We start from the raw sequence: 25,876 nt of genomic DNA, 5'->3' as shown, positions 1-25,876 counted from the left end.
CACACACAGTAAGTGCTAACATCCTAGGAAACCATCTTCCCACCCCACAGCCTGGCAGAGGCGCCCCCCCCCCCCACCAGCCTGAGCACGGATGTCCACAGCCTCCAACTCAGCTTCCTTACTTCCCCGAATCACATCTCTTAACCAGGGGCCATAAATCAAGCTTTTAACCAAAAGCGCTCTGTGTCCAGGGGGAGACCTGGGGGGGGGGGGGCAAGGTGCTTTCCTGCTCGTTTTAAAGGGCCACGTCTTTAAAAGACACAGGGTTATCTCTCCACACCAGGTGAGCCCCAGCTCTTGGAAGGCAGCTCACACAGATGGGAGCAGCTCAAGGGGACTGATAAGATGCCCTTGAACCACAGCTTGCCAAATAAACCCTCTGCTTCCTGCGCTGCGGGCCCACCTTCCCACATCAGAGCACACAGCCCCAGGATCACACCCTCTGCAGGAGCCTGGGCCGCCCACCCACCATACCCAGGAGAGACGCTTTGTCCACCTAAATCAGGCAGAAACAAACTTCAAAGCTTGGATTGCTTTTTTCCTCTCCATAATTAGGCGAAGCAATTTATCAGATATTCTCTTTTTGTCTTTATTAAGAAGGCGCGGCCTGCCCCCCTCCCCATCTCCCCCTGGGACCCCAGGAGTAAACCTATCAGAACAGGGGAGCACCAGGCCCACATGGGCTGCTTCTGCTTAAAGACGGCAGGCGAGCCCAGGTCGGCTCTCAGGGAAACTGCCCTGTCTTCCCGAGGCTGGGAGCAGGGGGCGGCCCCAGGCGACCAGGAAGGGCAAGGCGCCCGCACCACAGGGCGGATTCCAGTGAAGCCACCCGTGACCACTCTAATTACCAGAATGTTCTCGGGAAGCAGCGTTTCATTAGCCCACTTGATCCACCAACACACAGAGTCTATTCCCAGATTAGGACGTTCGGCTGCCAGACAGTGAGCAGCTTCTGGGAGTCGCTGTCCCTGTGCAGGATCTGCTGTGTTTAATGATCGCTGAGAGCCCCGAGCCCTCCCTTCCCCCTCAGCCTCTCCTCATGCCCCCAGCAGTGCCCTGGTCGCCTTTAAAGCGATGACCTTGAGGGTCCTTGTTTTTCTCTGGTTTTCGGTCCACCTACATCAGCAGCTGAGGCTGAATGGCCCCTGATGGTGCTCACAGAAGAGGGGAGACAAAGTATCTGGCCAGAGCCAACCGGGAGCCAGTTGGTCTCCATCCAGAGGAAGACCTGAGGCGTGCACCAAAAAACAGACTCAACAGACCCACCACGCATGCCGCCCACCCCTCACTGAGCCATGTAAACAACAGAGGCAAATCCCTCCCTTCAACGCCCAGGTGTGCTAAACGGGCCCTATGGTGACCACTGGGCTGTGTGCAAAAGGGGCCCCACGGTGACCACTGAGCTGTGTGCAAAAGGGCCTCATGGTGACCAATGGGCTGTGTGCAAAAGGGGCTCCACAGTGACCACTGGGCTGTGTGCAAAAGGGGCCCCACGGTGACCACTGGGCTGTGTGCAAAAGGGGCCTCACAGTGGCCACTGAGCTGTGTGCTAAAGGGGCCCCATGGTGACCACTGGGCTGTGTGCAAAAGGGGCCTCACGGTGGCCACTGGGCTGTGTGCAAAAGGGCCTCATGGTGACCACTGGGCTGTGTGCAAAAGGGGCCCCACGGTGAACACTGGGCTGTGTGCAAAAGGGGCCCCACGGTGACCACTGGGCTGTGTGCAAAAGGGGTCCCACGGTGGCCACTGGACCTCATGATGGCCCTGGACCACCACAGACCTTATTGAGGAAACACACTCACCAAGACGCCCTCCCGGGGTGGGCGCTGCTGGTCCCACAGCCTGTGCTGCATGGCACAGGGATGAGCAGGTGAGCCTGACCCTGAATAAGGGATGAGTCGCTGACAAAGGAGATGGGGAGGGGCCACAACCCCTGCCTGCCCCCAGCACCCAGGTGTGTGAAAAGTTATCCCAAAAATCAGGTTACTAGAAAGCGGCCACAAAGATTCTCTTCTTTAGCGCTAGAAAAACATTTTTTTTTTATCCTGAAAACAAGAAGATCCTAAACTGAAATGCCGTCTTGCACCACTAAATCCAGGGCAGATCTGAAAGTGTCAACAAGGAAAAACTCACAACAGGATCAAAAAAGCAACCGTTTTCCTTCCAGACAGAGCGAGACGCTGAGTGCGTGGTGCGGGGCAGGGGCAGGGGCAGGGGCACGGCCAGAAGACGAGATGTGGACCCCACCACGAGGACACTGAGTGCCCCCGGGAACACCCCATCTCCAGACATCCGATCACCAGCTCACCGGTCGCCAGGTGGAGGCACGAGTGGCATTCACTCTGTCATCACCTATCCCTGGGGCTTTGCATTCCAGCTGCAGCCCAAGAACCCGCTTTTATCCACACCTCCTGATAGGCATCTCACACCCGAGGGGGCGGGGCTTACCGAGCCACCGATCTCTGGGAGCCGTCAGCGATGCACTCCGCGTGGACCTAGGTGAGGGACTGAGGTCCATCAACACCTTCCCCAGGGACTGGCATTCCCACGGGGACTGGCGCTTGTCCACTTTCCTCTGCCCCTTACACTCCTGGGCCCTATGGAAGCACCAGACATGCTCAACAGCCCCCCAGCAGGCGTGGAGCCCCTGGCAAGTGCACGGGGCCGGGTCTTACACGGAACGTGGTTTAGACCGAGCCGTTAGTAAATTGTGATAAAGGAAGGAAGGGACACAGCGTTGGGGACTCCCAGGCTGCCTACGGTCACACCAGGGAGCGGAGGGCAGCGACCAGCGAGGGGGCAAACGGGTGTGGAGGGAGAGGCAGGCAGCCAGAGAGGCAGGCACACAGGGCGTCCGTGGCTGGGTCAAGGGGGTCGACGGGCAGCTGCCTCTTTGATAGGAGGTATAAAGACGAGCCTTTCACCGGGTGTAGAGAAAATGATGATGAAATAATCTAGGGACAAAGGCCCAGCTACGCCAAATTACAGGTTTCCTCCAGAAGGTAGCATTTTCCCTACTAGAAAAAAAAAAATACAGCAGGGATGGGAATCTTGCTCTCTTTTTTCAGCTCCCTAAAGCCAGGTACTTGAGAGAGTGGCTGTAAGAACAGCCTAGAGCTGATAAAGGGGGCTGGGGGCTGGGGGCTGGGGGCTCGGAGGCAGCCAGAGCACCAGAGGACCACAGCTGAAACTCACGCTCCCAGAAATAGGCGGCTGGACCCATCAGCACTCCCCTGACCCCAAGCACAGAGCGCTGCCACTCAAAGCAGCGGCACCATTCTTGGTGGCAGAAGGGACCCGAGGGGCCGCTTTCTGTCGGTGCTCCGAGCACAATTTGGTCGCTGGTCTGTACTTAACTCGCTCCAAATCCTACCCTCCGCCTCGACGGAGAAAGGCCTGCTTGAAACACAGCTTCAAAGACGTTAACAAGGACCCATTGAGCCCGGAGTGGGGAGCTGGGTCGGGAACAGTCAGCTCCTTGCCAGAACTGCTGCTGACCAACTGGTTCCGACTCCTTCCGCACGCCTCGTCCAGAAAATGTCCCTGCTGCCCAAGTCCCAGGGGAGGCAGGGCTGGGCTGAACCCGGAGCTGCTCAAGGAGCCCGAGAGCCACCTGGGGACTTGTTTAAAATGCTGATTTCTGGCCCCATCCAAGAGCTACTGCCCAAGAATCTCCAGGCCTGAGACGAAGGAATTTGCAATTTTAACAAGCGCCTCATAAATTCTACTAAAATACACACTGAAACAGCTGGTCAGTTAACTGTTTTACTTGTTATTTCCAAAAAATACCTTCATTGGAACCAGGTTCCAAACACTTGTGTACACACCTGGCCCTCAGGTCTGCCCCCCTCCCATCTCCCAGAGCGGAGGGACAGTCCGAGCTCTTCCCACCTCAGCAAGGCTCGCCCAGCTGGCAGAAGGGGAGCATCTATCTTGCGCCGTCTCCCCCAAAGCAAAATTAAACCCAAACACCAGCCAGAAGCAGGCACCACAGACCAAGGCTAAAGGCAGATTTCTGCCACTTCCATGTAAAAATCACTCTAGCACTGACTCCACCCCGGCACCTGTGAACTACAAACAACATCTACATGCAGCTCGATTTTAAGAATGAGCGGCGTCCAGCCACAACTCAGCTTAAACCACGCAACAGCTCAGATGCCCCTGGGGGAGTCGGTGTCTGACCTTGACTTTAAAGTAAGTCGAAGAGAACTTGAGTCTCTTTCCTACCAGCAAGCACACGCCTCATCTGAATATTCATGCTTGTCTCAAAAAAAAATAAAAGAAATGCTCCCAGCAGAGACCAGAGGAGACCAAAATGGCCGAGGCTTGGAACCCTGCACTTCACTCCCAACAAGCGCGTGCAGGGAGAAGTGTTCCGGGCTTCTTTGCAGCCCTGCGCATCAGCTCGCTGGTTCCCAAACCACCTTTCTTGCCCTCGGAGCTAGACCCCATTCGCTGACCCCAGCAACACTCCACGACCTGACCCTCTGAGCCCCAAACGCCAACGGGGGACCAGCCAGGAACATGTCGGAACCATGCACACACAGCGGGAGGCACCCAAGCAGGGGAAAGATCCAGGAGCTGGCTGGCTCACGGGGCGGGGAGTAAGTTTCTTCAAACTCTTTATCTACTTTCTGTTACCTGTCTCCGCAGGGGGATGCGCTTGGTCAGCTTGTGCACCGCCGGCTGGCTGCTGAAGTCCGGCTTCTTGCTGGTGGTCTTCATGCGGCACACGATGACGGTGATCACCATGCACACGATCAGGAAGACCCCTATGCAGTAAATGGCTATCTCCAGGTAGTCTGGGGAGGCTGTAATCTCCTTTTCTCTTACGGGAGCTAGAGTGTGCAGCACGGTCGGAGAGGAACAGATAAGCCACAGGGTTAGGACACCAGTGCGCAGCTCAGTGGAACGTCAGGAAACAACAGGGGACGGTCATTCTCAAGGCAACATGGGCTTCCCCGTACCTCAGTGGGGCAGAATGGCAAGGGCCAGAGGCCTGTGCCTCTTGCCCGTGGCTACCCCAAAGGCCAGGGAGTAACTCGGGTGGCCACTGTCTCTGGCCTCAGTGGGCAACTGCTGCTGAGTTACAAAGAACAAGCTACGGGGCCACCTTGGCTTCAACATTTGGGCAGAGTAAGATAACCAGCTAAGCCCAGAGCAAAAGCACTGGCATGGTGGTCTCTGGACACAAACCACATTAAAAATTCTCAAATGAACCGACGTTCGCTTTAGCTTCTGAAGCGACAGTGAGGCTGCTTCAGTCTTCCCGGGGCAGGCCCTTCCAAAGGAAGCTTCGACAAGACGGCCAGGCCCAGGTGAGCACCAGAAATGAGCGTTCACCTAGCAGACTGGCCTACGAGCTTCAGGGAGCCTGCAAAGCCCGTACAGTGATTTCATTACACAAATCAGGGCGTTTAATACAAAGACTGAGCTGGCTATGATGCAGAGCCATTATGCCCATAACATATAAAGACATCCACATTTTTGTTCAGTCACTACAACCTTCCCCTTAAAAACAAAACAGAAACGTGGCTGCATGTGAAGACACAGACAGATGATCAGTTTAGCACTTTTTTTTTTTTCTATCAACAACATCTGCTGTTCCTTCCTTAGACTTCAGTGGGCAATCTACAAGCAGTGTGCTTCCAAATTATATTTTTCCCAAACTGCATTCTTAAGTTAATGTGCTAGTACTGTCAGGCAAATCGGTTAAGAAGTGCCAATTAGGCACTTGCAGGACGTAGCACTGCAAGTAAAAGCAAGCTCAACACAAGAGGCAACTCAAGGTTTCAAAGCAAATACTCACAGAGCAGACTCGCAACAAAAGGAAAATGGATGCAACGGTATTATTTAAAGCTTATACATTTTAATCAGAAAAATACTGGCAAGACGGTCAAAACTTTCAGCAGCACGCCACACAATGAAATGATCGGTTTATGTTTTACTAGATATAAAATAAGCATGCAGGTAGGCACTGTACTCTAACAACACGGAATTAATAACGGCAGTGGGACGTCAGGAGCTGGCAGGGCACAGCTATGCAGTTTCACAAAGCACACAGACAAGTGGAAGCATCCGAGCAGGCGGTGTTCACCGAGAGAGGCTGGCCAGATTGGAGCAGTCGGTTAAAGATGCAGCAGCAAGGTTTAGGCAAGAGGGCTCTGCTGATGCTTATTCCGCTGGAGGGCAGAAATAACATCAAGCCCACGAGCACGCTTCGCGGTAAAAGCAGACTGACAGTCCCTTCCAGGGCTGCATGCACAAGCCACCGATTCCCAGGTCAGGTCGTGACACTGCTTCTGTACCACCACACTCACAGGTGCTTCTCCCCAGGCCCCTCAACGCACACCCATCGGTTTACAACTAAGGGGACCAAAGGAATGAAGCCACATGTGGGACGGTGGCAAAAAGGAATATGCAAAGAGAAAAAATTACTTTGAATTTCACAAAGTAATTTCAACTTCTTCCTTAGGAGAAACGGGGGGATGGGCACGATAATTTATACGTTGGCTGGATGAGTTACAGAAAACACGGGATCCCTTCAGGTTTGAAGGGTGAGATTTTACTGGATCACAAATGAGTGTGGGATCTCACTGTGAATGAATTTCCAAGGGTCCTTTCTTAACCCCGGGGGATAATGCTTTTAAAAAATCTTTATGCAAGGATAAATGGGGCCATTTCTGAGAACAGAAGCTGTGTTAATTTTATAGCAATCAACCAAGAAAAGGGAAAAACCCACGGAGAGAAAGAGCAGTATATACCTGGCAGAACTGTCAACCATGCAGAGTGAAAGGATATCCCAATAGAATTACCCGCCAAGCACGTATACTCCCCAGCATCCTCAAAAGTTACATTCCGAATATAGAGAACCTCAATTTCTTTGTCCGTGGTGTTAACACCGGCAGCCTAGAAGACAAGGAAGCAAGAGAAAAGGCTAGACGACACAGGAATGGCTGTGGAGAGGGCCGTGGGACCAGGAGGCGTCGCACTGGCGGCCCCAGGAGGCGCTGGCCACCGGCAGACTCCCACTGCAGCCCGTCCACAAAACCCACAACCGAGCGACACCGGCCAGGTCACCTCTGCAGGCCCGTCACCACCTAGACATGCATGCGATCAAACACATGGAAAAATCAGCCCACACAGGTCCGCTCTCTTGGCCTGTGCTTTGGTTTGGATTTAGGGGTCGCTTTCCCAAAGTCTGGTGCCCGAGAGGCTAAGCTGCACGCTGGTCCTGCTGGCTGCAGACTCCCAGCTCGAGGAAAAGATGGTTCTGTCTACCCTGCTGTGTCATCAAGCAAAAATACTGCAGCCAAGCCCAGGTGGTCGCCTCACACGGCCTCCTGGCCCCAGGGGACCCAGGGTAGAAGGTTGTCATGGCTACCCGGCTCTAATCACTTTGACTCCTGCAAAACCATCTTGCCTTACGTAGCCCTGGAAGAAAGCATATGATCTTGGAAATTGGAAAACTGGGCTTTTTTTTTTTTTTTTTTAATATAAACACGTGCATATGAGTCATGGCCAACTTAGAAAGTCAACCTGCTGCTCTCGGCAGCATCCAGCAACACATTCACTCGGCAAGATGAGCCGTCCTCAATCTGCATCCGAGGAGATGATGTTCTGCTGGATTAGTTACACCCGGCCGATCATTCTCTAAAAATTTGGAGACGTGGATTCTGCTGCTGCCGGTGTGTGTTTAAACAGGCACGCAGGTGTGTGTTTAAAATGATGTGAGTGTGCAGTCACAACTGTGCAGCCCCGACGGGATCAACCAGAAGGGAGGACTTAAAACTGGGTGGCGGTGGAGAAATCGGAGCAGGCACTCTGAACGTTGTGGGCATTTTTCCATGGCTGCTGGCCCCATACCAGCTGCATCACCGAAGGAAGATTATTGTCAATATACCAAGGCCACAAGAGTTTTCCTATAAGCTGCCTGAGTTTCCCAAAGCACCAAGTCTTTCCGGCGTCTACATCCAGCTTCGGTTTTAAGAACAAGAAACAGAAATCAGAAACGTTGTTACCTTGCTGTTTGGGCAGGACAGTGAGCCAGGCCGACTGGTTGGCCTGCCCTATATAATTGGAGACCTTACATATATATTCCCCAGCATCCGCCTCAGTCACATTGAACAGAGCCAGCACTTCTGCATTGGAACTATTTATCCCCGAGTGCTAGAACAGACACAGGAGAACAATATAACGGCCAACCAGGAAGGACGCAGCACTGTCTATGGTCCCACCACCAACACACCACGAGCAAACAACCTCCACGATGTCTACACAGCCACATTCAAGGGCTGTGGGTTCAGGAAGAACAAAGGCTGTCAAGTGCTGGACAGTGGACGTGAGCAGGTGGAGAAGGGGAGGGTGTGACCACTGGCTAGGGCCTGGGTCACCTCGCCTTGGGTTGGTCACCCTCTCCCAGCTCTTCTGACCTGGGTACTGTTCAGCTGCGGGGGACACCTCGTCGGCTGGGAGCTCTTAGTTGAGCCCCTGTGGGTCCACTGGGAGACATGGGAGGTGGTAGGCTAAGAACTAGCTGTGCAGGTGCGACTGTCCCGTGCTGACACCATCCTGAACAGCAAGCTAAGTCCCAAAAGGACAGAGGCTGAGGCCGGTGTTACAGCGCAGCACGTTAAGCAGCTGCCTGTGACGCCAGCAGCCTGTATGGGCGCCGGTTCTAGTCTTGTCTGTTCCACTTCTGATCCTGCTCCTGCTAATGAGCCTGGGAAAAGCAGTGGAAGATGGCCCAAGTGCTTGGGCCTCTGTCACCCATGTGGGATGGAGTTCTGGGCTCCTGGCTTCCACTTGGCCCAGCCATGGCCTTTGCAGCCATTTGGGGAGGGAACAAGACGTGGAAGATTCTTTCTCTCTCTCTATCTGTAAATCTGCCTTTAAAAATATATAAAACTGAAAAGGAAAGAGTCTGATGTTATGAAAATGGAAGCTTGCAAGGAACCAAATGAAAAATACAACAGAAAATAAAATGTTCCTTGCTCCACATCTGAGTAGTGCAGCAGAGATATTGCCTGAGGTTTACTGTCTAAATCACACACGGATTTCAAAGGGGAATAGATCTTTGAGGGAAAATCATCTCTCTTATTTCTAAGAGGTTGCTACTAACATGTGATCCTAACACCATCTAAACAGAAAGCAACAACCAACACTGGTCCAGTGCCTAGGGCTTGCAACGCTGTTCCCATGCACGCCATCACATTGTCCCTGCACGGGAGGTGGCACCGTGATCCCAACTCTTACAGAGGCGCAGCCCCGCCCACGAGCCGCTCCCAAGATCGCAGGGCTGATGGAGAGCTGAACAGTCTGCCTCCACGTTGAGTCGTTCTCCCCTCACCCCACAGCTTTCCTGGCAAGCACAATGACCCGCGAACTCCTCAACTGTCCGCTGGCCAAAGGATACAACAGGAAACTAAAGGACCTGTCTGTGGCCCTGCCCCTCAGCCCCCCCAGCCCCCGCCCCCTGCAGTGGGTACCTCTGGATCCAGAAAGTCCTCACCTTGAGTACCTTGAGGTACGGCAGCCCGTCGGGCCCGTATTTACTGCCGTTCTTTTCCACGTGCTTGATCCACTGGATGTGGGGCTGTGCGTCACTGTACACCTTGCACACAAACTCCACGTCACCTCCCACCACCGTGGAGGCGTTAGCCGGCAGCCCCGCCTGGAGGATGGGCCGGTGCGGAGACCGCTCTGCAGAGAGAGGGGGGGAGAAAGGAGGGGCGGGGACGGGATGGGAGGAGGAGAGACCGATAAATAAGCTGTGTCATCCGGAAGGCGGTCAGTGGGCTCAAGCCAAAAAGGCCTCGAGTCTGCTGGCTGACTCCCCTGGAACAACAGGGAGGCCCCGTGCATAACAGAGATGACTTCAAAGGAGACCTCTGCAGCGCGACCCTCATAAAAACAAGACTTATTTTGGAAATCTAGAAAAGAATTTATTACATCCCGAGTTATTGCTCATCTATAGCCACCTAACAAGCAAAGGGAAAGATTCAGAGGATCGAGAAGGCAAACAGCAAGCTGGGTGGGGGCGGGGCCTCTTCGCTTTGCCTTACCACCCCAGGCAGGTGACACACGGGGGTCCCCAAACACAGCGTCTCCTGGGGCATTTCTCAGATGCTCTGAGAAGCCTGTATCCCTTGAGTCAAAGATGAACTCTAAAGCTAAGCCCAAAGTTAGGAGCAGACCAAATTAACAACGGGTTCACGTCCATGTGGAATCTGTCCCAGTCCCTCTCTTTATGCACCCACTGATTTCTCTGATGGACATGAAGTGTCACTCACTAGATGTGCAGTAGGCATTCCTTAGCTTACGGAGATGCGGCAGTGACGGAGCCCTAGGGAGAAGCCAGTTCCCAAACCCGGGTCTGTTACAGACAGTATGAAAGGAGGTCCACGCCCTCGCTTGTCCTGCCTCTCCCCCTAGGAAAAAGAATTCTCAAAAAGCATAGCCCCTGTGTCTTAGGCTTGGGAAGGTTCTTCTCTGATTACGAGGTGGTCTCTGCAGAAATCTAGAGGCAACCAAGTCAACCTGGCAACAACACACCAGTCTCCCCAGGCATCAGCTCATACACAGCCACAGAACAGGCTGAGAAGTCAACAGGCATTTCTGTAAAGACACACAAATGGCCTACAGTGACCCAAGAGGATGCTCAACACCAGTAATCACTAAGTTTGCAAGGAAATGCAAATCAGATATAACCCCATACCTATCAGGACCTGTTGGGATAGTTATTTTCAAAGAAAACATAGGGGCTGGCATTGTGGTGTAGCGGGTTAAGCTGCCACCTGTGATACCAGCATTGCATACTGCTCCACTTCCTAGCTGCTCCACTTCCTATCCAGCCTCCTGCTAATGCACCTGGGAAAGCAGAAGATGGCCCAAGTATTTAGGTCCCTGCTACCCACGTGGGAAACCCAGATGGAGTTCCAGGCCCCTGGCTTCAGCCTGGCCCAGCCCTGGTTGTTGTGGCATTGGTGAGCCAATCAGTGGATTGACTCCCCCCCCCCCCCGCCTCCATAGCTCTTTCAAATAAATAAAATTAAAAAAATAAATAAATATAAACAATAATAGTGTGGTAAGGAAGGATGGGAGAAACAAGCCCCACAAACTCTTCCTGAGACTACAAAACAGCACAGCCACTATGAAAAGCCGCACGGAGGTTTCTTTAAAAACTAAAAATCTGGCCGGCACCGCGGCTCACTAGGCTAATCCTCCGCCTTGTGGCGCCGGCACCCTGGGTTCTAGTCCTGGTCGGGGCATCGATCCTGTCCCGGTTGCCCCTCTTCCAGGCCAGCTCTCTGCTGTGGCCAGGGAGTGCAGTGGAGGATGGCCCAAGTCCTTGGGCCCTGCACCCCATGGGAGACCAGGAAAAGCACCTGGCTCCTGCCATCGGATCAGCGCGGTGCGCCAGCCGCAGCGCGCCTACCGCGGCGGCCATTGGAGGGTGAACCAAAGGCAAAAGGAAGACCTTTCTCTCTGTCTCTGTCTCACTGTCCACTCTGCCTGTCAAAAAATTAAAAAAAAAAAAAAAACTAAAAATCTAACTACCATACAATCTGGTGATCCCATGCCTAGGTATCGACCCAAAAGAACTGAAACCAGATCAGTGCTATCAGCACTTCCACGTCATTGCAGCATTTTTCACAACAGCTAAGATAAGGAAACAAACTAAACATCCACTAACAGATGAATGGATAAGAGAGAGAACGCGGCATTTCCAGAAAAAGGAACACATTTGGCTTTAAGAAGAAAGGAAATCTTGCAATATGAGTGAACCTGGAGGGCAGACACACACACACACACAGGGTGGGGGACTGAGGGTCCATCTGCTGGTTCACTCCCCAAATGTCCGCAAAGGCTGGAGTTGGACCAGGCCAAAGCCAGGAGCCCGGAACTCCATCCTGGTGTCCCACATGGGTGCAGGGGCCCAAGCACTTGGGCCACCTGCTGCTGCTTTCCCAGGCCACAGCAGAGAGCTGGTTCAGAAGTGGAGCAGCCAGGACTCATATGGGATGCTGGCAGCGCAGTCGGTGGCTTAACCCACTGTACCACAGGCTGGCAGATAACTACAAACTTACCGGAACCTTCCTACACAACAGCTCTGTCAAGAGCCACACAAAACCCAATCACCAGTCCATTCACAAACATCTCCATCCCTAATGCCTGCCAAGGCCAGCCATCCTCCCTTGCCTCCTCTCCCGGTGGGCACCACTGCCATTAGCCTCCATAGGAAAAACAGCAAGCAAACGGAGGAGACCCCAGCCAGCCTACCACATCCAGGATGTCTCCACACTGCACCTGGCAACCCTCACGCGCTGGCTTGGAAACGGCACACAGACAGATAGCTCTCTGAGCTTTTCTGTATTTGGCCTTTCAGATTAAAATATCATTTAGTGGAATTTGCTGGACAAGAGCCAGACCATGTGCAAATTGATTTTACTGCACAAGCCTGCTGCTGGCCTTTAAAAACTTTTTGAAAAGAAAGAAAAAGTACCGGTGATTACCCTTAGCACACTGCACTCGCAATACTTCGCAGACACCTACCTTTCTGTGTTATAGAGATAAGGATGTCAGAGCCCCCAACGAAGTCATTTATTTGCCTCCCTATCACCCACAGAGCCTGGGGAAAGAACCCAGAAAGCAAGGCTTCTTGTTGTGGGCAGAAAAACCTCAAAGGCGGAATCTTTTGCAACATCATCCGAAACCCTCACTCTTTGGTTGCTATGATGTCCCAAAGATGGCCATGGGGAGCCTCCTGGGCAGGTCTAGGAGGCAGCAGGTGCCAAGTGCGCTGCTGGCAGTGACCAAGCCCCGGTTTGATCCCACTTGGTCCATTCACGTGGGAACGCCACAATTAATGTCGCACACCCACCCGGCCTCTCCTCTATGCTCATCAGGCCTCCTACAGAGTTTCAGCAGCGTGGGGGAAGACTGTCCATTGGGCCAACCCTGCCAGCCAAGTTCACAGAATAAGCTGCTTTGCATCTATCAATTATAAAAGTTTACTTCGTCCCATAGGAAAAAAAAAAAAACAAAGCAAAAACCAAAATGGTCTTTAGCTATCAATTGCTGCCCTGGCTTGGTTTTCCAGTTTTACACCGTGTGTGTGTGCGTGTGTGTGTGTGTATGTGTGTAGATAAATATTTACAGTGGACCTAAAGGTCTTTTCTTAGAAACAAAAGCCCTATAAAACCTTAAATGTCATAAGCCAGATCAACTGAATTTCAAACCAAGTCCTCTTTCTTAAACATGCTTGTTTCTAATAAATCGTTTCACAAGCAAACATCGTCCATGTAATACCAAATAACGATGCTCCCCAAACAATGAGTGCTTTCATTCCGCCCAACACTGCTGGCCTGCGCCAGCCGTCGACAGGGAACTTAGTCACTGGGGCAACACTGGCAGGGCCCGGCACAGAGCTGCAGTCTTGTTTTACTTGTGGTCACAGTGCTGTTGAGCTCCAGTTATTAAGTTATTCCATTGCTATCCGGACTATTTTCACAGGAAGAGAAAAAAAGAAACCCTGTGCAATGGTTTAATGTTATTGCATGTGCAAATTACAGCACGCCCCATGCTGCCCACTTGCAGGCTTGAATTCGTCTGTCCAAATTTTCTCACCTTATTCAAAATAACCTCTTAACCACCCCCTAACTCCCCCTCAGCCCTTTCTCACTTTGGGTACAAAAAACTGCAAGCCTGACCCTCCTAACAGAAACCTTACACCGCCTTCCAGAACTTATTACAGCTGCCTTCGGTATACAATGAAACCTTAGAGAATGGTATTTAAAATGTTTCTTAAAAGTCAGCCGGCCTCATGTTTCCTCTCTCCACTTCAGGCTTTGATTTCCTTTGCAACCTTAGTCTCTGCCCTTACACAAGTCATAGGCGGGGGCCCACAGCGACTCGTCGAGGGTCCCGGGATGCCAGTGTCAGCCGGCGCCCAGCTCGTCCCCTCCTCTGCTTTGGCCACTGGGTCCCCTCGGTGTCCAGCAGAGCCGTAAGAACAGTGACCAGGATCCAGAGGACTGGGACTCGCGTTCCCACTTCGGAAAAGCGGGGTGAAGACTGGGCACAGACAGCTGAGGAGCAAGCTGCTGGCTTCCCTAGCAGGCCCCGGGAAGAGGGCAGAGACAAGGGGGGCGATGACCCCAACAGCAAATGGGCACTGCCCGGAACCTTAGCATGCCCTGGGCAAACCAAAGCCCTGGTGTTTGCGACTTCTCGCAGCAGGCCAGTACATAAAGACCCGGCCGTGAACGCGATCCGTGCACGAGAGCCAGAGCCCAGTGCTGGCTTCGTTCTGTGTGATAACGCAAAGCACATCTTCCCCAGCAAGAAGGATTTACAGCGCCAGGCAGGGTTCCCTTACAGCATGTTTAACTCTCACATATTATATAAACCAGATTTTCCTTCTCATAGGAGGCCTGAAAAAAAACACAGGGACAGCCGAAAGCTGCCCAGCGGCTCGGCTCTGCCCCTGGGCTACGGTTTGAAAATGTTCCGAGTCCAGCGGGCGGCAGATGGGGCAGGACAGGCCACGATCGCGACTCGCAGGGGTCCCTGGGTGAATCGCATGGAAAGCTGTCCAAAGGGTGCGGCTGCTGCGAGGGGACAGCTGGCTGGGCGGCTGGAATGAGGCTCCACCAAATAAATGCGTAGTAAACACAGGCTGAAGTGCTTTAAAAAAAACACGTTCTCTCTCTGTGCCTTCTCCCACTCGGGTGCTCGTGCGCTTTTTTTTTTTTTTTTTTTTCCTAAGTGGCCACTCTTGGAAGCCCACTCAGAAGCCTGGCTCTCCAAAACCCCTGGATCGAGTCCTGCCGGGCAGCTGGGGGGGCCACAGCACCACTCGACACGGCAGGAGGAAAACGCAGCCTGCTTCTTCCTGGGGGCAGGGGTGGGCAGAAACTGAGTGACAGAGAATAAATCTTGGTTAATTGACCACTGCAACTTTATAACATGCCAGTCCTCCTCTGGCCATCATAATATGCTTGTTCGTAAGAGATCTACAACTCGCACTGCAACATAGCAAAGGCCATAAAAAACCTCCACCCACTGGAGAGGCCTCAGTCAACATGCATCCCAGGGATCAGGAGACGCAGGCTCTCCAATTACACCTCTAAGTTAATCAAGCCCAGAGCCGCGGCTCCCCGGCACACACCGGCCTCCTCGAGATTTCTCCCCAAACTTCGGGCACACTCGCCACAAAGAACCATTTCAAAACCACCGTGTCCAGCAGCCGAGCCAGGGGTGTGCGGGCCCACGGCACTCCCAGGACGGAGCTGGAAACAGCTCGTCTCCTGCTCTGGGGCACCCGTTCCTTTACGGAGTGTGGCTAGCCTTGCCGGCACTGTCTTTAAAATAAAATCAAAATTGCATTGCCCGTCTTCCAGCAGGGCAGTGTCTTAGCACTGCAGAGGACCAGTGAGAACTGCCTGAGATGTCTTGTTTGGTGAAGCCCAGCCCAGTGCGTTTCTAAAGAGTGGGCCGTGGCTGCTTTTGTTGCAGAAAAAACACACTAAACCAGTTAGCAGGAGGCAGGGCGATTAGGAGGAGGGGGCCCAGGAAAGCTCTTTGAAGTTGGAGGAGCCCAATGAGTCGCGAAAGGCCTCACGCTAATTACAATTAGTAGAATGAGTTCATTGCCTTCTGAAGACTCTGCCTAATGTGCTTGAGTCAGACAGGCTCTGCTGAGTTGGGCACTGTTTGATTTTCCTGGTCTTGGAGACCAGCACAAGAGTCCAGGTGCCCAGAACAGGTGAGTGGCCTGGGACGCTGGGCACCCTGAATTATGTTGATTTTTTTTTTCTTTTTTTTTCATTTTTTAAACTCTGTGTAGAAAGCGACTGGTCTGCTGCTCTTTCCGGGCGGTGCTCCTTTTCTCCTCTGCTGTCCGGTGACCCAGGTGTCCACACTGTCACCCTGGACCTCTGAATTGGCCTGGGGGGATCCAGCTGCCTCTAACACAGGGGCGCTGAGTCTGCAGAATGAGCCACTCTGGGGAAAGATGAGCGCCTTCCCTCCAGCTCTAAAGTCACAAAGTGACTTATGGAGGCTGCACCGTGTGAAACCGTAGAAGCAAAACACCACTGATGTCTTTGTGCTTGCTCGCTGGGGTGGAGAGGCACGGGGCAGTGCTGTGCGGGGCTCCGGCCTGGGAAGAGCCAAGCAGGTGGGGACAAAGCACCTTCCCTAATTAACGTCACCGACTCTATGCTTTGGCTTGGGGTTGAGTGGCTCCTACCAGCTGGGTGTCAATTTGGATCTTCTGGGGTGAATTACAAGGGCAGATCTGTGTGCTATTTAAACCCCAAACGCTGAAGGTACCCTGGGCTCTGTGCCTTCCAAACAGTAAACCAGAACCAAAGACTCTCTGCTGACCACAAATTCACGCCCAACGGAGGTTGGAGAACATCTTTCCTCTTGTGAAAAGGAAAGCTTTGGGAAGATGAAAGAATTTCGGAGCCAGACTCCACTCTGGTCACACACTGCCAATGTACTTAACGTCCCTGACCCCAGTACTCTCAAAACTGGCTAAAAGATGGTAAAGCTCCCAATTTTCCTTCGACCACAAAGTTGTTAGAAGGGAGACATAGCAAAGGCGTCCCCACTCCAGATATATTTCCAGGGCCAAGGAAAACCAACCTGCCTGGTTAGCTAAGTGTATTTATCTCGCCCAGTTTACTAAAGGAAAGCTCTTCTCTCCCTTAGCACAGACTTCGCACATGGTCCCTCCCTCCACTGTGCTAGGGCTTTGACTCTGATGTAAAAGGCAGGTCAGCCTCCCAGCACCCTCCTGAGGTGCGGGGTAAACACAGCTGAGGGCCGGCCCGCAGGGGCAGGTATCAGGGCGCTGCCATCCCACCACTGGCCCTGGGGGCTGGGGGGCCCGTCTCTCAGGAATGCAAGATGATCCGCTGGGGTCTGCACAGCTGGGCGCCCCTCACAGAAAGAGTGTGCAGGAGTTTTACAGAGTGTTCTGGAAGTAAACACACCCTTCGTCACAAAGGCTGCACTCTGAATTAACGTATCTTCTCTCAAATAATCTACGGAAGCTAAAAACCAAACCACCAGGGAGACCCGGTCAAAGACAGCACCGCTCAAAATGTTGGGCCCAAAGTAAGCATTTTAGTATCTGTCGAGAAGGACCCTGTTAGCCTACCTCTAGAAACTTGTCCTAGCAAAATACTCACACAGGTGCCCAAACACTAGGTGTACATCACATTTGTCATTGTAGCGGCTTTTGTAATTAGAAAACACAAGATGTGTACAACCTCAACAGGATTCAGTAAAATCTATTGGGCCCACTGAGAACAGCACAGGGGCTGCTAGCAAGAATGAGGTAGCTGGGTGCGGACAGACACAGAAGGATGTCAAGGGTGCAAACATTAACAGGCTTCATGAGCTTTCACCATCTAAAACGCCGCTCTTCTAGAAAAATCCAGAAAAATCTATCACGCTGATCTTTCCAAGGCCTTGTTCTGCTCCTGCGGTGAGTCCCGCTGACGTGCATGCCTTCAGCCCATCTGAGCAAACAAGAAGCGTCTCCTTTGGTACACACAGCATGAGATGTTGAACTATAAACCCCTCTGTTTCCTGCAGACGGACCTCAGACACGGAAAATCAGCTGTGGGTCTGGACACTCCTTGGCACAAGCACCACCTCAGAGAAACTTCACGATGGTCGTCCAGGTTACAAAAGTCTGATATCCCAGCTCCGTGTCTCACTGGCCAAGTGGACAGAGACTCCGGGCAGCCTCCCTGACGGATGCTCGGCAATGGCCTCCCGTTCTGACCACAAGGTAGAATTTAAAGAGCCGAGTCCTTCACCTTTCAGTCCTGCTCCAGAGGCGCAGACAGTAAATGAGAGCTTCCTTTTTCAAGCCAAGCAGAAGATGCTTCCAGAGTAAGGAAGGTCGCTACCTCCCTGAGACGCTGGGCAATGTTCAGGCCGTCATCTGCCGTACAGATCAGTACACTTCCTTTAGGTAAGGACAGAACTCCTACAGGCCTTGTTTGAGACAATCCGTCAGTTCCCAGGAATCGCCACTGCTGTCTAGAACTGTCTCACGGGACAGGTCATGATCTTTTGTCCAACGAAGTGGGAACTCCAGGAGAGCAGCGTCGACGCCTCCCTCAAGTGACGCCGTCCTCGAGGCCAAGCACAGACCCAGAGACATTCTGCACTCCACAGACAGACTGGATTCTTCACGACACAACACGCACGACCCTGGCTAGAGTGTTCCACCCTGTTCTCTCCCTCCCAACCAAGGCCACGAGGCTCTCGCTGCTCATCTCTGTCTTCTTAGAACAACCTCCCACAGTGACACAGCACCTGCAGCCAACTGGTCCCCGTGGCCACCTGAGCTGCTGGTGTGGAAAATACATCAGCAACTCTCAGCCACCTTCAGAATCAAACTCGGCACAAAAATAAACCACACACGAAAGCCAGGAATCCAAGAGCAAGGTCTCCTAAGGGGCAGGGTGTCGTGACAACCAGTGGGTGCACCACTGAAAACTGGGAGGTGACAGTGGCTCGTCCACACTTAAAGCCTAATGGCAGTTTGCGCAGTTTCCCAACTGGAGCTCTTTGGTTTATACGAGCAGCTTGTGATTAAGCTGTGTGAGTTTAAAGAGAAATTGCAGAGTTTCTGTTTCAGAATTTATAATACCTTAAATATATGTAACTCATTAAGCTGTCTTTCTATCACAGGTTGAGTATCCCTTATCTGAAATGCTTGGGACCCAACGTATTTCAGATTCTGGAGTTTTGTTGCTTGTTTTTTTTGTTGTTGTTGTTGTTGTTGTTTTGGAATATTTGCATAGACTTTACCGGATAAGCATCCCTAATCTGAAAATCCTAAACTATTTGAGTGTTATGTTCAAAATGTTATAGATCATGGATTGTCATGGTGACATTCAAAAGCTCGTATTTTAGAGAAGAGCATTTGGGAATTTTGAGGATTTATTTATTTATTTGAGAAACAGAGTTACAGGGACAGAGGAAGAGGCAGAGAGAGAGAGAGAGAGAGAGAGATCGATCTTCCATCCACTGATTCACTCCCCAAATGGCCACAACAGCCAGGGATGGACCAGAAGCCTGGAACTCCATCCGGGTCTCCCATGTGGATTTAGGGGCCCATCTTCCGCTGCTTTCCCAGGCACATCAACAGGGAGCTGGATCGGAAGTGGGGCAGTCAGGACTTGAACCAGCGCCCGTACAGGATGCTGGTATCACAAGTGGTGGCCTAACACACTGCCCCACAACTTTGGAATTTTGTGTTAGGGCTGCTCAGTCTGTATTTCAATTCAGCACACACTGACAGGAACCTTGCTAAGTTCTGGCCATTGCTATACATCGTAAGGCCCCTCCGTGACCTCACAGCTTCAAACCAAGCTCACTTACCCAAACAGCCTTCTCTCCACTACGTCCCCACCTGAGTCCCCAAGCCTCTTACGTAAAGCAGTAAGACGTTAACCCAATCACAACACTTCTATATCCTCTTTGCCCATACCGCAGGTTCAATGCCAAAGATTAGACAACAGACCAAATATTGGCCCTCTCTCCAGCCACCTCAGCAAGGTCCCCTGCCGGAACCAACACGATCAATAAGGCTTCCTTCGTCCACTGTGGTGCAAAGTGCAATCGATGGGCAGGTGTCACTGTGCAGGGGGTTAACTGCCTCCTCTGACACCAGCATCCCCCATCATAGCACCAGTTCAAATCTCAGCTCTCGGCTTCCGATCCAGCTTTCTGCTGACAAGCCTGGGAAGGCAGCGGAAGATGGCCCGACTGTCTGGGCCCTAGCCAACCACGTGGGAGACCAGTATGGAGTTCCAGGCTCCTGGCTTCAGCCTGGCCCTGGCTGCTGCAGGCAGTTGAGAAGTAAATCTTTAAATGGAAGATTGATCTCAATATTTCTCTCACGCTCGCTCTCCTCTCTGACACCGCCTTTCAAATAAATAAATAAATCTTTAATAACGAAGTGCAACTGACAGCTTGCAGAGCACAGGCACAAATGCCAGCATCGCAGGGTCTAACAGGCCCCAAGCGCACTGGCGCGTGTCTACTCCCAGCCCAGAGAGCTGGCACCCACAGAACGCCACCTGCTCCCGGCGCCGGGAAGGAGCTGCTTCTCGCTGGTATCCATCCTGCAGGAAGCTACTTATTTGCCAGCCTCTGCCCCCTGGAATTCCAGTTGTGAAACAGGAATGAAAAGCTGCTATGTAGCAATCAAAGGCTCATTAAACAGTAGCTACCGGAGGAAGTGTTGAAAGCCCTGTGCCGGGGGAAGGGACAGGACTGACCACTCTCCAGGTCAGGGACAGGCTGAGTGGGGATCTCAGCCTGGAGACACAGCAGGAAGGTGGCCACTCAACAGCAGCAACTGACCAGCCACGTGGCGCCGTCATCCCCAACACGCCCCCTCATCTCACCTTCTGAATAGGGCTGCCAGAAACGTGGGCCATCACCCCGTTACACGGATAAGGGGACTGAGGCTCCCACGTTCCGTGACTTTCCCAGGGCTACCGAGCAGACAAAGAATGGAAATAGAACTTGAACCCCACCCACACCCACCCCAACTGTGTGATTCCCATCTGAACCTTCAGGGACAGGGTCTGGGCAGGAGTGGGACTCCTGGAGGGTTCCCTGGGGTAGCAAAGGTTTGGAAGCAAAGAAAACACGGCTGCTGGAGCCACAAGGAAGCCCTGGAATGTGCTTCGCACTCAATCCCCGCTCCAGTGCCGTGACTCTGTGTTAACCCAACAGGCACAGCTGCCCCCTACTACCTGGCGGTGCCTCCTCAATCCTTTCTCAACAGAGGGGCTTCCTGCCTCCCTCAGCAAGATTGCACAACCCTGGAGCTGGCGTGCACAAGGCAGGATCAGGAGGCAGCACCACATCTTACGCCTGGAGCTGGAAATGCAAGAGAATGTGTTGGCAGCAAGATCAGCAGCGCAGAAGAACCAAGGGAACTAAACGAGGCTTGGCCAGGACGTTGCTAGGTCAAGGGGCTTCAAGATCAGAAACCCGCGGAGCTCCCCGGGGACGAGGCTCGCGCGCTCTGGGGAAAAGCAGAGGCGTCGCATGGCAACGTGGTCAGGTGTTCAGTGTGCGGAAATCCCCAGAAACGCATCACCACCACGGGCAGCCCTCACCTCCCTGGGACGCAGCTCTGTCCGGAAGCCAAGTGAGATGGAGACCCGTCCACCAGGGGCCAGCGAGCAGGGCCGAGCCTACTTTGACAGCTTCAGTCACCAAGGAAGCAGTTAGTTAACGACCATGGCCACCACTTGTCAACCTACTGCACCCTACCCCGTCCCAAACGCACCGGAGAGTCCCGGGTTCCCTCTGCAGCTGTGTGGCTCAAGGTGCTCTCACCGGCCTCAGTCCCTTCACCTCTGCTTGGCGATCACACCGGTGCCTCTGTCTGCCACGGACAGAGGCTGCCCCAAGCAGTGAGCAACGCGCACAATCTCCCTCTGCCTGGGACGGGCCGCCAGTAGCTCAGGGCCAGGTGTCGACTCCACGGGCATGCCTGCCAGTCAGTACTCAGAACAAGAGCCTCCGCCTTCCTCCCCAGCACACACCTGTGGGGAGCGCGCGCCGGGGCAGATCCCCGCTGCTGCAGGCTGTGTCCCGTCAAGTCCAGAGGCACGTGCAGGGCTGGACGACAGCGCCCATTCCAGTCTACCACCGGGCAAGTCAGGGCCGGCCGGCGGGGATGCTGGCGCAGGCTGTATACCCAGCCAGGAGTGAGGTGTGGCCCCTCGCAGCCCCCCAGCATCCACTCACTGCCTGCTGCCTACGACTTCCACTCTGGCCCTTGGCGGAGGGGGCACATGGCTGGCCTCAGCCACTCAGAGGCCATCCCATGGCCACTGCACTCTGCCACCTAAGGAAAGATCACAAGTTCTCCGATGGTCTCCGGGGATGCAGGAGTTCCTAATGCAAAGTGTCTAGAAGTAAGGAGGAGCGAGTGGTCTTTGGAGTTCCTGCCATCTTGCTCTCACCTAGGGTTTTGTTTTGGGGTTAGAACAGCACCTTTTCGGAGTCTCACTGTGAGGAAGCCCTTGTGGGCTGCAAGGAGGCCCCTGTGCCAGTGCCTCCACCATATCACTCCTCCCCTGAACACTGGGGGCGGGAGAGGCCACACAGAAGCACTCAACTCCACCACCTCTTCTGCAACTCCAACAGTGAAACCGGCCCCAGGACGGCCGTGAGGGCAGCGGGAGCCGAGGGTGAAAACCTCAGCAGGAGACGTGACGGCCACTGGACCCAAAGCAAGATTCAGTTTGCTAAGGAAGACTTCTGATCGTGGCTAACGAGAGATTAAAGGTGCCTTCTAACCGCGAATGGGTGCAGGCTTGGAAGGGAGGAAGCTGGCATTTGTGCCTGCACGTGCTAACCCCACTGATGCCTCATGACCATTGCAGTGAGGTCGGCTGGGACCCCCAGAAACTAAGCCCACACCCCAGACCCTGGAACCTGTCCATGTGACCTTGCTTGGTAAAAAGTAAAAATAAAAGGAATTTGCAGATGTAGGTGAGTGACATCCAGAAGTAGAGCATCCCCGATCCAGGTGGGGCCTAAACCCGACGGCAGGTGTCCTCGCAAGAGAAAAACAGAAAGGCTGGGCATGCGCAGAGAGCCTGGTGGTGCGGAGGCAGAGATGGGAGCGGGGGCTCCACGCCCAGGAGTGCCGCACACGGCTAACAGCACCATGGTGGGAAGGAACGTGAACTCACCAACACCTCGACCTTGGGCTCTCAGCCTCCAGACCCGACCGAGAATAGATGGCCGTGGCTCTGCCCAGAACCCCCATCACAGGAATGAGGCCGCAAGTACCACGGCTCTGACTGTACCGAGGATAGAAAGGCTCAGGAAAGCTAAATCCTCCTTAACTCTGTGTTTCCAATAAACAAGCCTTTCAAAAATATAGTTGAAAAACAGGGCTAACGTCGTGGTGCCATGGATTAAGCCGCCGCTGGGGACACCGCGGCCCACATTGGAGCATTGACTTGAGATCTGGCTGCTCCACTTCCGATCCAGCTCCCTGCTAAAGTATCTAGCAAAGTAGCAGAAGACGGCCCACGTGCCCCTGCCACCCACGTCGGAGACCTGGATGGAGCTCCTGGCTCCCGCTTTGGCCTGACCCAGCCCCAGCTGTTGTGGCCATTTTGGGGAGTGAACCAGGGGATTTAAGATTCTTTCTCGCTCTCTCTGGAACTTTTTCAGATAGATTTAAAAAATAATTTTTTAAAGTTATATAGCTTGGCCCAATTCACTTGTACCCCGGGTGTGCAGCTGGGGTCCTGCAACTCTTTCTTGCCACAAAAGCCCTAGGCTGCTCTTCAGCTACCACTCGGGAACCCGGGCTCCTTCAGTCTCAGACACAAGGGAAAGGAACAAAGTGGGCTCATGCCGGCCTGCAGCTCTCCAGTGGCAAGGCCCTGGGACCATCACGGGTGAACTCCGCCGGGGCCGACCACCCCCTGAGCCAGCGATTTTAGGGGAGCCCGCTTTACCATCACCACAATGACTGAAGTGTAGGACTTTGCACTGATTTTCCCTCCCGGTGCACGGCTACTAAGTAATGGTGTCCATTGTAATGAGGGTCAAGCAAAGCTCCTCAAAGGCTCCCAGAAACGAAGGCACGTCCCTCCTATAAACAATCACTCGCTGTTTAATTCCAGAACACAGGAATGTCACTTAGATTACACGGCTTTTACATTCAAGTGCGTATGGGAATGCCTTTCCAGGGAGGAATTTCAATAAAAGGATCGCACCCATTCTGATGCTTCGCAGTATCTCAACCACAAATCTACGTCTCATAGCAACAAAAATAAAACCTCGGGGAACGAGAGCGGGGCCTGATCCTCACCGGGAGAGAGTTTCAGATTTTCTGCGAAACAGACAGGGAGCTTGGAAGCTGTTATCACCCAGCGACATTAAATCTGCGGGCGACCAGAGACTTCCCTTAAGCCTGACTCCTTTGTATTTCCACTCGCTGAGATGTTCAGCGCCACTGCCAGCCGTGCCAGTCAACAGGAGACGCTTCAGCCAGCTCAATCCCCATCTCACTGGTGCCTCTCGAAGCAGTTCAGGGTCCCGGGCAAAGATGAGGGGAGTATTTCACACCTCCATCTGCACCGAAAATGTCTTATACTCCACTGACTCTTGGCTTCTATTTATAAAGAAGGTTCAAGGCTTGGAAAATTATTGGAGCTGAGCTTTAATGGATATTCCCAAACAGCATTGTGTCATTATTGGCCCGCGTTTCGCTGGGCGGGTTCCCAAATTTGTGACATAATCAGGCCTCTCTCTGCATTACTCCATACACTCCACGCTCCCTCCACCTTACACCACTGAATCATCAACTCTTCTCAGCGAGGCTGACTGCCAGGGGATTAACATTAGACAGCACAATTCCATTATTCAGCAGCCGATTCAATCCCAGCCCTAAACTCCCCGCGAGATCCAGATCTCAGGGCCTCGCAGAGAGGGGCTGCCAGCAAGCTGCAGGGGGAGGTGGGGCGGGGGCTTTGGGATGTTTTACATGACAACTCAACCTCAAACCTGACTCCGCGATTCCTGGACCGGCCCCAGCCAATCCTACTGACCCATCAGGCCTGTATGAAGCCATAACCCCACAGGACTGCTACAGCACAATGATTTTTTTTCCTGTAATAAATTATTTAATTTTAAAATTAGGCATTTAGAACATTTAGCCTCAAACTTCACTTACTCTCATGAAATAGAAACATTTGCATGTCAAATTCAGTATATGGAAGGCCCAAGGTGAATCCCAAGCCACCTGCACCTCGGTGCCCAATTGAGTGTCACCCTTTTTGTTTGTTCTTCTATTTGAGCTACTCCTCTTTATGTCTGTTTTGTAAACTGCCTGAACATAGTAATTCTCATTAAGAAATAGATTGCAAATATCTCCATGAGAAAAGAGAGCTATCAAAGTCACTTTCTTGAACATCCAGAGGATCAACATTAGACAAAGACCTACCAAATTTCATCTTGAGATTTCTGAATAAAGTGTTGAAACATCAGTTTCACTGAATGTTTATACAGAAATGGAGGTAAAGACTACATAAAGCTTCCTAAGGCAGAATGTCCCATGGATTTCATTTCATTTGGCTTATTAAACTATCAAAATGGTTTTATGTCTAATTTTCAATGAACTTAAATTTTTAACTAAGCAAATCTAGGAAGGGGCCAGTGCCGTGGCTCACTTGGTTAATCCTCCACCTGTGGCGCGGCATCCCATATGGGCGCTGGGTTCTAGTCCCGGTTGCTCCTCTTCCAGTCTAGCTCTCTGCTGTGGCCCAGGAAGGCAGTGGAGGATGGCCTAAGTCCTTGGGCCCTGTCCCCACATGGGAGACCAGGAGGAGGCACCTGGCTCCTGGCTTCGGATTGGCGCAGCTCCGGCCATAGCAGCCTTTTGGGGGGGTGAACCAACGGAAGGAAGACCTTTCTCTCTGTCTCTCTCTCTCACTGTCTAACTCTGTCAAATAAAAAAAAAAAATCTAGGCAATTAGGTTGATCAAGTTTATGGAAAGGTTTTTAATGGCTCTTTGGGCAATTCCAATACCGACGGCATCTCTCTTTTCAGTTTGCATTTTATCAGAGACGAAATCCTCACATGTGAGGAAACAGCAGGCGAAATGGCCTAGGAGCCAGAGCTCGTTCACGAAGCACGTGAGTGGGTGTGGAGTTACCAGCATTGGAGCGACATCAACCAGGGTGAGCCTTGAGTTGAGCCCTTATCAGAGGTCGGCAAGCTACGTGTAACGAAGGGGAGACCAACGAGGCAACCCAAAGGCAGCAGCCTGGTTGGGTCACGGTACTCGAG

General features: G+C 52.7%; 1 protein-coding gene across 11 annotated transcripts in view; it reads right to left on the bottom strand.

The window, feature by feature from the left end:
• FGFR2 (fibroblast growth factor receptor 2) overlaps positions 1-25,876 on the bottom strand; it is a 103,421-nt gene that overhangs the window by 27,395 nt on the left and 50,150 nt on the right. For 4 of the 11 annotated variants that reach the window (XM_062213923.1, XM_062213926.1, XM_062213928.1 and 1 more), the window contains 3 exons: positions 9,512-9,702; positions 8,022-8,169; positions 4,636-4,838 (listed from right to left, as the gene is read on the bottom strand). In XM_062213923.1, the coding sequence (XP_062069907.1) occupies positions 4,636-4,838; positions 8,022-8,169; positions 9,512-9,702 (542 nt within the window). Of the gene's footprint in view, positions 1-4,635; positions 4,839-6,764; positions 6,910-8,021; positions 8,170-9,511; positions 9,703-25,876 lie in introns of all 11 variants that reach the window. The other 7 variants (XM_062213924.1, XM_062213927.1, XM_062213929.1 and 4 more) reach the window with 4 other exon arrangements.

The sequence above is a fragment of the Lepus europaeus genome, chromosome 17 (assembly GCF_033115175.1).
Source record: "Lepus europaeus isolate LE1 chromosome 17, mLepTim1.pri, whole genome shotgun sequence".
NCBI lineage: Eukaryota > Metazoa > Chordata > Mammalia > Lagomorpha > Leporidae > Lepus > Lepus europaeus.
This window is presented reverse-complemented; position numbering and strand designations above follow the sequence as displayed.